The following is a 15374-nucleotide window of genomic DNA, read 5'->3' as shown; positions in this document are numbered from 1 at the left end:
TAATATATATATATATATATATATATATATATATATATATATATAGTTTTTCGCATTGTAATGTAATGACTGCCTGGACTCCGCACTAGTAAAATCCAATCAAAATGAACATCACACACGTGAATTCATTTTAAAAGTATGGAGCTGCTTTTAAACGAAACAAGATTGTTGAATAAGACTAATACGATAACTTTAAGATTCTTTTTAACATTCTTTTTCATTACATCTTATTTTATTATTTGGTTGGGGTTGTTGTTTTTCTTCTTCTCAATGCCAAGTGATTCCAGTTCAATTAGAGTTGACTTAACCGTTTCCACTTTTCAAAAATGTGACCCTTCGCCTCAAAACGGTATTAAGTCGGGATGGTTATGATGTTGAAAATTGAATTTATAGCCAGAAATATCAGACTTGTGTTCAGTTTGTATGTTTTATTGAGGAGAATGGATACCATTAATTTTAGGGTGCGAATGCCAACAGTTTATATTTTTGACCAGTTTTAACATTAAATTCGGCGTTTAAGCATCTGGTTCGTTCCGGCATAATACCGTTTTGAGACGATGGGTCACAAATATGCTTCAGATGTAACTCCAGAATTTTCAGGATTTTAATTTTTCTTCTATCCTTTAGCCTGTGGCTCTGATCTGTATGCACATATTTGGAGGTCTTATAACGGAACGCAACTATGGGCTTGTTTCACCATTGTTGTAATGGACGATGATTTGAGTTGGTTTGAAAGGGATTTTTTTTCCCATTACAACAGTGAGTCCGTAACAATTTGGGTTATCAGACCTGTGAATAAGTAGCCCTAGGCCATCTCATTCAAAATAATTTATTATAAACATAACATGACAACAAGACTAAAGTGATGCTTTAGTTCTTATCGAATGATTGAATTTGGGTGTGAAAAGGGGTATAACATAAGTCAACGATCAGTTTGTTTCTATAGAAACTAAATTGAACTCTTTTGCAATGTCCGTCTATTAAAAAAAAAAAAACAACATAATAATCTGATTTAAAACAAAAACCTAAGACAACTCAATTCCCCAAAGACAGCCTTAAACGTAGTCGTTTCAACAGAATTACAATGACGAGTTAAAAAAAAAAAGAAAATCCCTAATTGTATTTAAAGCCAAACATGAAAAGACATAATATAGATAGTATGCACTTGCCTAAGAAGTTCACAACATTGCCATCCGGAAGTATAACGGACCAACATTATAAATCTGATCATGTTTTGACTTTTACTTTAACACATTCTGATCACAAGACGTATGAAAAGTTCGAGCCAGCAACACACAAAACTCTGTGTAACATGAACGTTTATAGTCTGGTTAATACAGTTTAGCGAGAAGTGCTCATAAACGCGGATGGCAAAAACCAATAACAAAGACATGAGTGACGTCATCTTCGTTCTATCTATAGGGAACGCTGTCAAGTCTAAAATTTACAAAGCTATACAAACAAAGACTTGATGTTAGATACGTTGTCAGTAAAATCCCTTGGTTCCCATTTGGAAAAAATAAGTACTACGGACGCTATCAAATTGCTTTTGTTTTTAAAAAGTGGTTATTCTAACATTTCTTTTCTTCTCTTGTTTATTTCAAAATAAGATTCCTTTGTTTAAAGCTTCTAATTTATAATTTCCATTTTAATTTAAGCTTTAAAATTGACAAAATATGTTTGAACTACAGTCAAGGAATCAAATAGATAATTTCTTTCATTGTGTATCAATCAAATATTTATCCTACATTTGGCGACCGTGATTAGTTCTTGTTCCTTGAGAAGAAATTTTTTCGTGGTAATGAAATCAATGCTGGCGCCTTAATAGGAAGGAGCCTTTGGACAAGATTGGATTGTTTGCAATTTTTACTTTCATCATTTTCTTATTGTTGGATGCATTTTCATTCAAGATTGTCAGAATTACAAGCTTTCATCAATTTAAATCACTAGTTCTGTTTGCCAGATAGTCATATGTTCCATGTTTTAAAGCTGTGTTCTAGTTGCAGTTTTGGTTTTGTTAATGTCCTTTTGTTTATTCAATTTAATTGTTTATGAAAATGCATTTGAATAATATTAAATATGCGAGTTTTATAAAATCTCATTTCAAAATATTTCGAAAATTTTTCATATTTGAATTTAATCGCTTATTCCACGTCTTCCCATTTACGAAAATAGATTTATTTAATGAGCGATTGTTTTAAGTAATGAGAACATATTTTATGTTGGTTTTTTTTTGTTTTGTTTTGTTTTTTAATGCAGGCAGGTGACCCATTGCCCCAAAGCGGTGTTATGTTGGTGTGGTCGATATGCTAATAATTGGATCCTCAATCAAGAATATGAACCTTGGGTTAAATTTATTCTTTTCAGATTTAAAGATTAAAGATTAAATTTCGTATTTCCGGTTATGTTAACTTTAAATCTATTTATAAACATATGCCCCATCTTGAAATAAAACCCTATCGAAGCGATGGATCACATATAGACATAAATACAAAGCAATCATAAGCAATAAAAAACACGTATGATGATAAATGTAAACTAAATGATATGAATCAGTCTAATACTTAACTGCGACAACAGGATAATTCTTCGCCATATTGTTTACCACAGAAAATCAAAGTCATTACATTGTTCTTACTATTATTAAACAATCATAAAATGGTAAAGTCTGTTACACGGTCTGTTAGACACTAATTGAAAGATAACGTGTGTTATTGGAAGGCAGTCTTTATTATTTATAAAAATGTAAAGCCTGTTACAAAGTCCGTACAAATAATGATGTTGAGGTAAGGTCTAGTATGTTCTCATTGAAAGTCTTTTACACAATAAAAGAAAGTTAAAGCCTGTTACAGTTACAGAGACTGCAACATCCTCAAGAATAGGTAAATAAAAAATTAAAAAAAATTAAAATAAAATTCCCTTTATTCATCCCCAAGGGGTAATTTGTCTTTAGGGTCTATTCCAAGGGAAGACTGGAATAACCCAGGCGTCAGTCGCAGTGCAGCGCCGCAAAGTGAGCTAGGGCTAGGTGACTTGCTCAAGGCCACACAACGCAGCGGCGGGTGATCGAACTCGTTACCTTTTGGGTACGAAGCAAAGACCGTACCGCTGAGCCACGCTGCCCCTGTATAATCATTGGAATATAAAGTCTGTTACACGTGAAGAGAAAGATAAAGTCTGTTACACTACAAAATCTACGAAAGGTAAAGTATGTGACACTCAGAGAAATGTAAATCCGTTACAGAGATTGTGCAATTCAAAGGATGTCACACATTCAGAGAAAGTCTGCTAGAGACACTATCACACACTTAAAGAAATAAAAAGTCATCATAGTCTGAAAAATTCTCATTAACAGTCAGGGCCTGTAATATTTATCGAAAAGTAAAGTCAGCTATATTCTCAGAAGGAATCGAACTCTATCTCACCTCATCCAAGTCTCCTCTGCGTTTTTCGATGTGATTTTCAAACACTTTATGCAGCACCCTGAAAAAGAACAGTAATACAGCTCCTAAACAACATGTCAAATAATTAAAAGAAAACTGACACAATGATTTAACACACGCATCAGCTTGTATAATATGACAGGCAGTCAAATTACTGATCTGAATTTTCATTAAATTGCAATAAATAAGACACATCATACCAATCATTTAATAAATTAAAAAAGAGATTATTTCGAATGTTAATGGAACGATATAACGTTCTTTAGTTAATTTAGCTGAAATGTTTTTATGCTTTATTTTGGAGAATGAATACTATTTTTAAAAGTGACAAAAACTAAACATAATACTAATACCGTTTTGAGATGAGGGATCACAAATGTGAAATTTTAGTTTTCGTCTATCTAAGAAAGTATAATATTTATTCTCTTAAATAAAACATGAACTTAATCCCCGTCTCATTGGTTTTGACTATAAATCTAATTTTATCATCTAAACCACCCAAACATAATACTGTTTTTGTGGGATTTTTTTTTTTTTTTTTTGGGGGGGGGGGGAAATTTCCTATTCGGTGCATATCTTCTTCAACATAAATTTATAATTTCAAACAAAAGATGTAAATAAACTTACTTATCCGTGGAAATTCCTCTGGCAAGTACGTCGTCAGTGACTTCCTTCACAAATGTCAAGTACTTTTGTTCCTCTTCCCTGGCAAGGGGAAAAATTAGCTAAAGTAAAGAACATCCTTTTCTAAATAAAAGTGGTTGTTAGTGAGAACGTAAAAAACTGTGGGAATTGTGGTTAACCTATAAAAGATTTAATGACTAAACAAAGAATGTAGCATAGGAAGTCAAATTCCAACAAGTATTGTCTACAAAGTGGGTGTTAGGGTTGTTATGAAGGTTTACACTGAAGGAAATGTGTGTGATCAAACTACAACAAGAGATGGAATGACATAAGGCGTCAAATTATTCACATTAGTCAAAGACAAATACTGAAAGTGAATTCATACAAGTGCTATAGTTATAATGAACTAACTTATTATAATTAAAATGAAGTTTTTGGGGGTTTTTTTCTCTTATTAATTCACTATTTTCTGTAGTTGTATTTTTTGTTTTAGGTTTGCATTACAAAGGCAGATTACAAAAACCATCCCCAGTATAACGAGCATTAATATTGGTAAAAGTTTAATTGAAAAATAATAAAGAAGGCTGGTTGATAAAAAGCGACAGTTTTATTTAACAACAATTGATCGCAGTACCGTGGATAAAAGCAAATTTGACATGTTAGTAAAATGAAGAAAAAATTGAAAATTAAACGATAAAAAACATGCTGAACAAAATTAAACCATTGGTCCAAATATCAATAAAATGACTGAAATAAGAATTTCAACCAAAGGGATCATTAAATACAGAAATGAATGAATTAACAAATAAATAATATAGATGAATATATAAATAATTAATTGTATACAGTGAGACTTGCTTTACCACAACATTTTTTTTATAGTTATAGCCAATATAATGAGCCTGGTCTATATATAAAATTAATCTTATAAGTTACAAATCCAAAATATGCTAGTGTCCTAGTCAAGGCAATATGACGGTGTTTTAATGAAGCCTACTTTTGTAAACTGCAAATAGGTTTTAAAAAATGTTAATACGTAGAGAATTTGTGTAAAAAGTAATGAAAACAATTAAATCATTGGCTCTCTTCCCCACATTCCAATTATCGGGATGAAATACAATAGAATCTGTATACAGTCAACACTCTTAAAGTCAACTTCTGCTTAAAAATCAACATGTCTTGTTGCTTCCAGCTTTCTGTTCTTTATCTAAGTGTGTTCCACTGATAGAATGGATAAAGTCAACTTTGCTTAAAGTCAACCAAACTTTCTGGTCCAGCGGTGTTGACTTTATCAGGATTCCATTGTAATCTTGAATTAATGAAGTATAACTTTAAACAACTCAAGTAGTCTCAGACTGGTTCAGATCTGTTTTCTGTATTCGTAAGTATATTTAATATTCATACTAAAGGGAATTGCAAGACGTAAATTTTTATGAAGGTATAATACATAGTATTTAATATATGTGCAAAGTATTTTTAAAATAATTATATCGGTGAAAAGCCTAAAAGGGTTTACTGATTTTAAATCAGATTTTATTTAAAAAACACATTAGTATTATTTTTAAATTATTATTTTTATATTTTGTTGTTGGAGTTCTAGTTGTTGTTTTGTATAAAAGATGTCGGCACATATATTATAATCGACAATAAATAATGTATTCAATTCAATTCATTTCAATACTGTATTCAAAATTAAACCAATTTGATGAACGTGAGTAACAAGTCAACGATTACTCTTCCATGATCTTGAGATAAATCCACGGGTCAATGGACCGATGAGACTGAAGGGTTGGGATCCACAAAGAGCTTCGGGTGACGACATGAGATTGAAAACTTAATTAGCGTGGGACTAAATAAATCAAATCTATAAAATCGTTAACAGCTCCCATTATTTTGTGGGAAGAAAACAAGTGATTAAATACTCGTAGTCGTAGTCATCATTACTTTCCTACAGTTTACTATCATATTATATCCTTCATCAAAAAGAATATACTGTCTATTTAACAAACTAGTTGTAATTTTTTGTAACAGGACTCTCTCTCTCTCTCTCTCTCTCTCTCTCCCTCTCTCTCCCTCCCTCTCTCTCTCTCTCTCTCTCTCTCTCTCTCTCTCTCTCTCTCATTTAATTGAACTTTTATATAGCGCAATATCCATTAAACGTGCTCAAAGCGTTTGACAAGGGGTCCCTGGCCAACAGCAACCTTTAACATTTAGGACGGGACATGATGCCTGTTCGGCAATATTACAATTTTTCGGATAGAGACAACGCTGTTAATGGCCAGGTACTCATTAAACACCTGAGTACAGTGAGAGAATGTGAGTAAAGAGCCTTCTCCAATCTGAAAGAGAGTGTCATACCACAGGACCACATAGCCACACACAGATATATAACTCTCTCTCTCCTCTCTCTCTCTCTCCTCTCTCTCTCTCTCCTCTCTCTCTCTCTCTCTCTCTCTCTCTCTCTCTCTCTCTCTCTCTCTCTCTCTCTCTCTTCTCTCATCTCTCTCTTCTCTCCTTCCTCTCTCTCATCTCTCCTCTCATCTCTCTCTCTCTCTCTCATCTCTCATACATCTCCTCTCTCTCTCTCTCATCTCTCTCTCTCTCCTCAACTCCTATCTCTCCTCTCTCTCTCTCTCTCATCTCTCTCTCTCTCATCTCTCTCTCTCTCTCTCTCATCTCTTCTCTCTCTCTCTCTCTCTCTCTCTCTCTCTCCTCTCTCTCTCAGCTCTCTCTCTCTCTCTCTCTCTCTCTCTCTCTCTCTTCTCTCTCTCTCTCTCATACTCTCTCTCTCTCATCTCTCTTCTCCTCTCTCTCTCTTACTTATTTTTCAAAACTGAAAAGGGCATGCACCAAAAACACGCTGATTCAATTCTGCCCCACAATTTAAAAAACATGTTTAAAATTTGGTCAGAAAACTCGTCCTTCAAATATCGATTGGTTAAGATGGCACTAATCTCGTCACAAACTTTCAAGTATGACAGCTGTTTTTGACAAGATGGTGGTAATTTTGATCGATCCATATTTGAAGGGCGAGTTTTCTGGCCAAAATTTTAACGACGATGTGATTTTCCAGAGTACGGCAGAATTGTGAGCTTTGTCTTCTTTTCTTTTAAAACTTTTAATGCACATCGTTCCGACAATGTTTGTTTGTTTGTTTTTAGGTGTTTAACAGCGCTTTCGACACTATTTGGGTCATTTAAGCGTCCGTTTCTGTCTTTTATCAATTTTTATCGGCCTTGATAGCTGCTCAAAACGCGTACTGTTGTAATAAAATCTTTATAAAATCATAATAGTTACATGTTTGTTATGTAAAAATATTTATTTACAATTTCTGCAGGAGTTCACATTCCTGCAGATACTTTTAAATTGTAAGCGGATCGACCGACTGGAACGTTCCGACAATGACTGTGTAAATAAACTTTGCAGTTCTGAAGAAAGTCGGCAGGGCGTTCATGCGTAAATGCGTTCAAAGCTGATTAGTTGACAATAATAGCAATTCACAAATAAATTGTTATTAATTAAGCCATGACGCAATAAGACAAAAGAAAATAATAAATTTTAGTTTCAATGTTTCAACCAATGTTGCCATGACGATGATTTTATTTCTATTTTGATCTTTTATATTTTCTTTTGGTTGCTGTTGATGCAAAACTGGAAACAGTGGCAAGCAATGATTGTCAAATACGCTATGTTAGAAAGCAATATATATATTGATCCCAAAAAAGAAATACTACACTGTAGAGGAACAAAAATTGAAAGAGATGAAATGACTAGGTTCTAATAAAAGATAGAAACAGGGTTGTCAATTAAGTACAATATATGGATGATGATATTAACATTACCATAAGAAAGTTCCAACTGTAAAAAAACTGGCAAATCGCAGACTAAAGACGAATGACAACTAAGAAAAAAGGAAAAAGATTTGGATAAAACAAATACACGTAATTCAACCATCTATCTATCAGTCTGATATCTCTGTAACCCAGATAGCTGGGATGGCATGGGGGTTTTGCTTTTCTCTTTTAACTTTCATTTTGTTGCCCAGAAATTTTGATTCTAGATCCAAACACCAAATTTTTGAATAAGTAAATAGTATATAATCTCATATTTCCACGCTTACACATGAACGTGAAACTCATTGCCAAGTCACTTCATCAACGGCCTTTTAATCAGATGACTGGTCAATATCTACCTAACTATCCATCGTTTCATTCTGCTACTTTTATGACAGACCCTTTGCATCTTATCGTTTCAGACATAATATTCGAAGACCCCACTATTCGGCTGCTATAAGAAGGTGTTTAGATAATGTAGGAGTGATAATAAATAAATACATGAATAAATTATAAACCACACTGAGATTGAAAGTTGAAAAAAGAATTATTAAAAATACAAGAAATGCAATACAGGTATAAATTGTGGAAAATCTAGCAAAAAATCAATTTCAAATAATATTTTTAAAAAGATATACATTCAATATAAATATTCATCATTCTTAGCCAGTGAGTGAAATACAAAATTCGAGAAGGAATAGCAATTTGTCAAAAAATTCTTGAAATGTCATCCCGCCATTGTGGACTAGTTCTTTTTGTTTTTTTTTGTTTTTGTTTTTTTGGAAACCAGAAAAAAACCCATTCAAATTATGATAATGTCACTACCTAGTTATAATCTGTACCGTTCTCAATTCAAAACCTTATCTTATAATCGAATGTAAGAAATGATTCAAGCAAATCCTCAAAAGATTACAAATGGCCCTGTTGATTCTTCGATTCACAGTCGTCAAATTATATTAACATATGTTTACATTATCTTTACTTCATATGATGATGAATGTAAGATTGTTTATACTAAATATATCGTCATGTCCCAAAAATCAGGACGATTAAACACGAAAATAAATTCCCAACTAGGACATCATTACCCCCCCCCCCCCCCCCCTTCCACAATCACTTCCCACCTGAGTAATATGAAAACTGAAGAGGGATATAGAAATAACCGGAGAATAGGTGCCACAATTCTCTCCATCGCTTCACTCAGAGAATGTTACTATCCTTCATTTTGATATTTTGTGTGCTTTCCTACTTATTTTTATCATGAAAACTTATCTGAAAGTTTTTTGTAAATTTTGACATACACACGACCCTATAAAATTGAATCTCTTTCCTTACTTCTATATATAATATGCTATTTGATTGTGTTGGTAAAAAGCAATTCATAATGGAAAAAAATAGGTCTAGTTAAAAGTTGTACAGGAAATTGTAACAGGTGTAAATATCCACAAAACTAAAAACAGAGTTTGGAATAAAACTAAATGAACAACAACAAGAGATAAAGGTGATAGGATTGTAAATTAATAAACATGAAATTATCACATGGGATAATCAAATAACGGAGATGAAATTAGCATAAAACTAAAAAAAAAATCAAGAAAATGATGACAAAACCATGGATATATATTTTACGCTCCCTCGTTATTTCATTCACTTATGTTATTTAATTGTATAAAGCAAAGCTCTTTGATGAGTAAAGCAGTAAAGTTAGATGGCTCGTTCCTCCGTTTTATCACTGAAAGGGTCAAAGTTCATAAGGAAAATGTCTTGACGAAATTTCAACTCATCAAACTACAATTAAAAGTTTTAAAATAATAGTTATTTTATCATTGGAGTCATATTTAGAGATATTGAAAATGTACAACATTACTAGTGATTACATAACTATTTATGGTGTTACCAGTTTTATAACACAAAATTCATTATGTCAACATCAACAGCATGATCAGGTATGGCATAACAATTTATGGCAAAAACATTTATGGCGTCCTGTCACCAAACATGCAAAAATTTGCAGAGCGTTAAAATAAAACAAAAACTAATCGTCAAATAAAACATTTCCAATATTTTACTATTTTTATCCGGTAGAATCCCAAGGTTCTCTTCATGGTTCAGGGTTCATGGGTGAAAGTTCACAGCGATCGATTTGCCTTAAAGACAAACGAGTGAGGTCATTTTGCCTGTAAGAGATGCTAATAACAAGAACTGGCCATCTTTAAATTAAAATATTTAACGAGTATTATTAAAACCAAAATTCTGGCACTGCCGGCACAGTTCAGCAAACTTTCAACCATGCTTCTGTTTTAAATGTTTAAACATTTCTACTATCTATGTGAGGAATGAAAATATATATAAATATAAATCAAATGAAATAGACAAGAATATAACTCAGTAGAGGGAAAACAGTCTCTGTGAGTAAATTCCATCACCATAGGACACTCTTGAAAAGAGACCAAAAACAAAGTTTGAATTACTCATAAGTGAGATGTATTTCTAATTGATCCAAAATCCCTTTAAATTATGGAAAATAAAAATGTTCACACTAAAAGTGTTGATCAATTTAAATAAGATCGTTTTCAGTCGGGAAATGTCATTATCATAAGCTGCTTTTTGACTTCTGATATTCAATTACCTTTTTCTCTACAACTTTTTAATTAGTTTAATAGTGATAAAAAAAGATTTGGACAGCCATTTTTTTCCCATATCATGAAATATAATTAACCATGATGTAATAATGTTTACTTTATGTTTTAGATTTAGTATCATTCAGCCATGCTTTTGGTTTGAATTAATTCTGGGGTTTTCTTTTCTATAAAATAAACCAATTAGGATATTAAAGAAATGTGTGTCCAAGAGATTTGCAGCTATACTTAAACTATTCCTATGAGCGGTCCAAGTCACAGAAAATGGCTTTAAGAACCATACCAAGAATTTGTTAATGAACATAATTTTCTGTACAGTTTTACTTTGGATTTCTATCTCAGCTTTTCCAAAAAATAAATCATTATGACAACATATAAAAGTTATTATGACAACACAAAACTTGACACGATGCAAAAGTTGGTTAGTAGCAAGTTAACAAAATATGAAAAAGGAAAAGAAAAAAACCCAGCAAAATGTTTTAACAAAACAGAATTGATTCTTTAAAAACGTTGGTAGTATATATACAATTGTCAGAAATTAAAATTACTTTTTCAGGGTTTCTAGTCGAATGGAGTGACTCAAATTCAGCTGACTTTCCTCTTCCCCTTCCTCCATTCCATCCATTGTGACGTCAGGGCGGAGACCAGGCTTCAGCTTTGAACTGTGTCTTGCCCGTACCTGGGCTTTGGATGCTTGTTCCTGTAACCATTTAAAGTGGTCGGTATCCATGGAAATAGCCAAGGGAGGTACATCCCGTTTGCCTTCTTGGGCATGTCGGCCATCACGGCTCTGCAGAGTAATATCCATGAGCATCGATTCTGACAGCTGATTGGTTGCCATGGTTTCCCCAAATTTATCAGATTGACCTGATCGGTTTCGTTGACGAGGCTGTGGGCGAGGACGAGATTCTCGTTCTCTTCCCTGTTCAGGAGCTGGGGGTTCAACCTGAGGCTGTTGAGCACTCTGTGTTTTTGGAGGATTGTAACACTTGGAACTCTTCAGTCGCGATTGGTGATTGGTCTTCAAAGTTCTGGGTGTAAAGGGATGATCAGGCTCCGTAAAACAGTACGACCGCTTGTCAAGGATATCGCCATTGTAGGTGATTTTCTTCGGATCGTGGGAAGTAATGGGCACTCTTTGTGTTCCATTTATACTGGATGTGACTGAGTGACCGGATCTTGCAGACATAGGACGTTGCCAGGTCATTCTTGGGTGTTCCCCGCCTGCCATATTCCCATTTTCAGGCCTCATGCCCGCATCTGAAGAGTTGGAGAATGTTTGAGTTTTGGAATTGAAAGTTGCATTGTTGCTACCGTGTGACTTTTGTGCCAGGGTTGTTTTCATTATCGACTGGACCAATCGTCCCTCCTCATCTTCAGGTTCTTCCTGCAACAACGTTACAAAAATGAGCATAAAAATATATTTAAAAATAAAATCGAAAGTACAGTGACTATATTGTTCATGAGAATTAAAATAAAATCTAACAACAGAATCAAAGATTTTTAAAATATATAATAAATGCAATTATTCATGTATCACAATTCTATAGATTTACCATGCTCAAAGCACTTTATAATGTTTTATTTTTTTCTCATATGGCACTAAATTTCTATGACATACAGTAAAAGTTGCCTTTTAGCCATCCTTGTCATAGTACTCTCACAATATCTGTCATTGTTTATGGCTATGTGGTTTTGTGGTATGATACTTGCCTTTGGACAATCATTTTTTATAGTGACTTCTTTCTGTATTAAACAGCTTGATTAACTTTTACATTCAATACTAATTATATTTGATAATTGATTATACATTTTTAAAATATGTTCTGATTTTTTAAAGAATTTTCTATTTAATCTGACTTTAATCCAACAACTACACTATTCCTTCTGTTTGGAATAAGGGAGCAGGGGGAAAAAAAACCCCAAATACAACTACAGTAATTCAAACCAGGTCAGTTTGTGTGTGAATTGCATGCTCTACAAATTGTGCTACACTCCACATATGCCATTAGCCATGGATGGACAATTTATATAGCGTTATATCCACTGAACATGCTCAAAGAACTTTACAAAGTGTCCCTAGCCTACAACAACACTTAACAGGTAGGACAAAACATGATGTCTGTTAGATGATATTACATTATATTCTAACAGAGACAGCGTTGTTAACAGTAAGGTTCTCATTTTTCACCTGAGTAAGGTGAGAGACTATTAGTAAAGAACCTTTTTCAAGGACTCAACTATGTACTGCTCAGAGAAGGCTTGGCCTGTGACAGATCAGACCGAAAGTGAGTGTCATACCACAAGACAATATAACAGCACAAAATAGTTCTCTTTATGAGTAGTTCTATATTCAAAGAAGGGGGGGGGGGGGGGGGGGTTGCAAGAGGGGGAAAATGGTACAAAAGTATGAATTTGATGTTTTCATCAAATCGATTAAAACGGTATGTTGCATGTGTATTCTACTGTATCTTAACAAGAATAAAAAATAAAAGATAAAATGATAAATAAAATTCTCATTAATCATCCCAAAAAACAAATTTGCCTTTAGGGTCTATTCTAAAGGAAGTCTGGAATAACCCAGGCATCAGCTGCACTAGTGCAGTGCTGCAAAGTGAGCTTGGGTGAGATGACTTGCTCAAGGCCACATAAGGCAATGCATGGTCAAAATTGGTAACTTTCGGGTCCGAAGCAGAATCCATATCGCTGAGCCCCACTGCTTTGAATAAATTAGACAAAGTATTACTTACATTCAGCAAGTCTTGATATTCTTGGAAGTCTTCGTGGTTGAAGTTGCCTTGGGTGTGTGACATACTTGACAGTGGACGAGTGCGTTGAGGGGACAAAACCCTCTGTCTTGACTTCCGGTCCCTCACTGTGGATTATTCCAGAGACAATATCAATATACAGACTTCACAGTAGACTAAATTTCATTTACAACCTGTATCTACAGTCTTTAAAAAAACAAAATATCAAAAGCCATTGTTTTAGCATGGAGGTAAAAAAAAAACCTGTCTTGCAAATAGAACTGGTTGTTTTAAAAGATAAAAGCTTGTCATTCTGACGATATCAAATACAGATGGTTTCCCATTATCATGTGCCTCTGACTATAAATACGAAAATTAATGAAAATAAAATGAAAAACCACTAAACCTTTACATGGTTTTATACAATGCCTCTATTATTGGGTTTCATATAATAAATATTACCATTAATCAATTCATTGAAATGACACTGAAAGAAACCTGGCAACTCAATCAATAGATTACTAGATTCACATGCTAATGGATATGGTTTGAATCAATTAAGAGACTGCTTTTAATTTAAAGAGAGCCAGATGACCGAGAGGTTAAGACATTTCAATGTGACTCCACAGGCCCCGGGTTCAAGCCCCATGTCAGACACTTTCATATTTTTTCCTTGAACAAGATTATTAGCTCCCCATTTGCTCACTTAAGTCAACATGGTTAATTCCTGTTGATATCATTTTGTTTTATATATTATCTATTTCCCTACGTTGAATGCCAAGGACACGATACCTAAAGATGCCGCACAGAATACCATTAAAATTTATTTATTTATGTTTTGTTTTTTTACTTTCTTGGTTTTTTTTATTTATTTATTGACTTTTTATAAAAATTGTTGTGTTTTTAAACACAAATTCTCGCTGTCAATCTAGCAATGACTGAACAGCTCTGTCAGTTTGATTGAACAGAGAGTCACTTGACGTAGATCTAAGAGGTGGCTACAGAAACTAGGGATCGATAAACTCTGGCTCCAAATGCTTTATGGTTCTGAAGGCTAAATAATTGCTTCTTTTTTTTTTTTTTTTGCTGAAAGTGAAAGTCTGCAGAGCACTTTTCTTTTCCTAAAGTAGATCGTCACTACATTTTGAGCAAGAATATATTTTCTATTGTCTGTTAAACCCCCAGAGTTATTGGATGGCCATGTAACACGGCGTACTAAAATAGTAGGGCTATGCCATGTAACTGACCAGGCAGATCATGCAAATCTTTTTTTTTGTTTTGTTTTCTTTGACATCAATATTTAAGCCTTGATAATTTCAATCAACTGGATTGTAAAACAATTATTAAACACGTAGAACATTTATAACATGATTACTTTTTTGGCTGGTAGTCATGCTCTTAGGAGGTTTGTTATCAATGGCAGCTGAAAGGCAAAATAAAAAAAATCAGTAAACATCCACAAACAGATTCGATATTACCGAATAATAACAATAAAATCAATAAAAACTATTTTCTTAAATATTTTAAATAATAATAATAATGATGATGATGATGATAATAATAATAATAAAATTATTATTATTATTATTATTATTATTATTATTATTATTATTATTATTATTATTATTATTATTATTATTATTATTATTATTATTATTATTATTATTATTATTATTATTATTATTATTATATTATTATTATTATTATTATATTATTATTATTATTATTATTATTATTATTATTATTATTATTATTATTATTATTATTATTATTATTATTATTATTATTATTATTATTATTATTATTATTATTATTATTATTATTATTATTATTATTATTATTATTATTATTATTATTATTATTATTATCATCATTATTATTTTTATTATTACTATTATTATTATAACTAGTTTTTTTAATTTTAAAAATGAATATTTAAGTTTTTAAAATATAGATGTGAAGTAATAAAACACAAACAAAACAAAAAAAACAAAAAATACAGAACGGGAAATGTTCCACCAGTTGGACACAGATTAATTTTAACACTAAGGCTCCGAAACCACTGGACCAATTGTCACCAAATTTAGC

The 15374-nt window shown here is 32.7% G+C and overlaps 1 protein-coding gene across 2 annotated transcripts in view; it reads right to left on the bottom strand.

The window, feature by feature from the left end:
• The window catches only part of LOC144971322 (spermatogenesis-associated protein 7-like), a 28544-nt gene that overhangs the window by 5668 nt on the left and 7502 nt on the right, over nt 1-15374 (bottom strand). For both annotated transcript variants that reach the window (XM_078911984.1, XM_078911995.1), the window contains exons 4-8: nt 14662-14709; nt 13290-13414; nt 11088-11926; nt 4071-4148; nt 3426-3483 (exon numbers count right to left, since the gene is read on the bottom strand). In XM_078911984.1, coding sequence (XP_078768110.1) covers nt 3426-3483; nt 4071-4148; nt 11088-11926; nt 13290-13414; nt 14662-14709 — 1148 coding nt within the window. The remainder of the gene's footprint in view (nt 1-3425; nt 3484-4070; nt 4149-11087; nt 11927-13289; nt 13415-14661; nt 14710-15374) is intronic.

The sequence above is a fragment of the Berghia stephanieae genome, chromosome 1 (assembly GCF_034508935.2).
Source record: "Berghia stephanieae isolate SIO BIC M18660-M18661 chromosome 1, UCSD_Bste_1.3, whole genome shotgun sequence".
Taxonomy (NCBI): Eukaryota; Metazoa; Mollusca; class Gastropoda; order Nudibranchia; family Aeolidiidae; genus Berghia; species Berghia stephanieae.
Note: the sequence above shows the minus strand (reverse complement) of the source record. Positions and strands in the feature narration are given on the sequence as shown.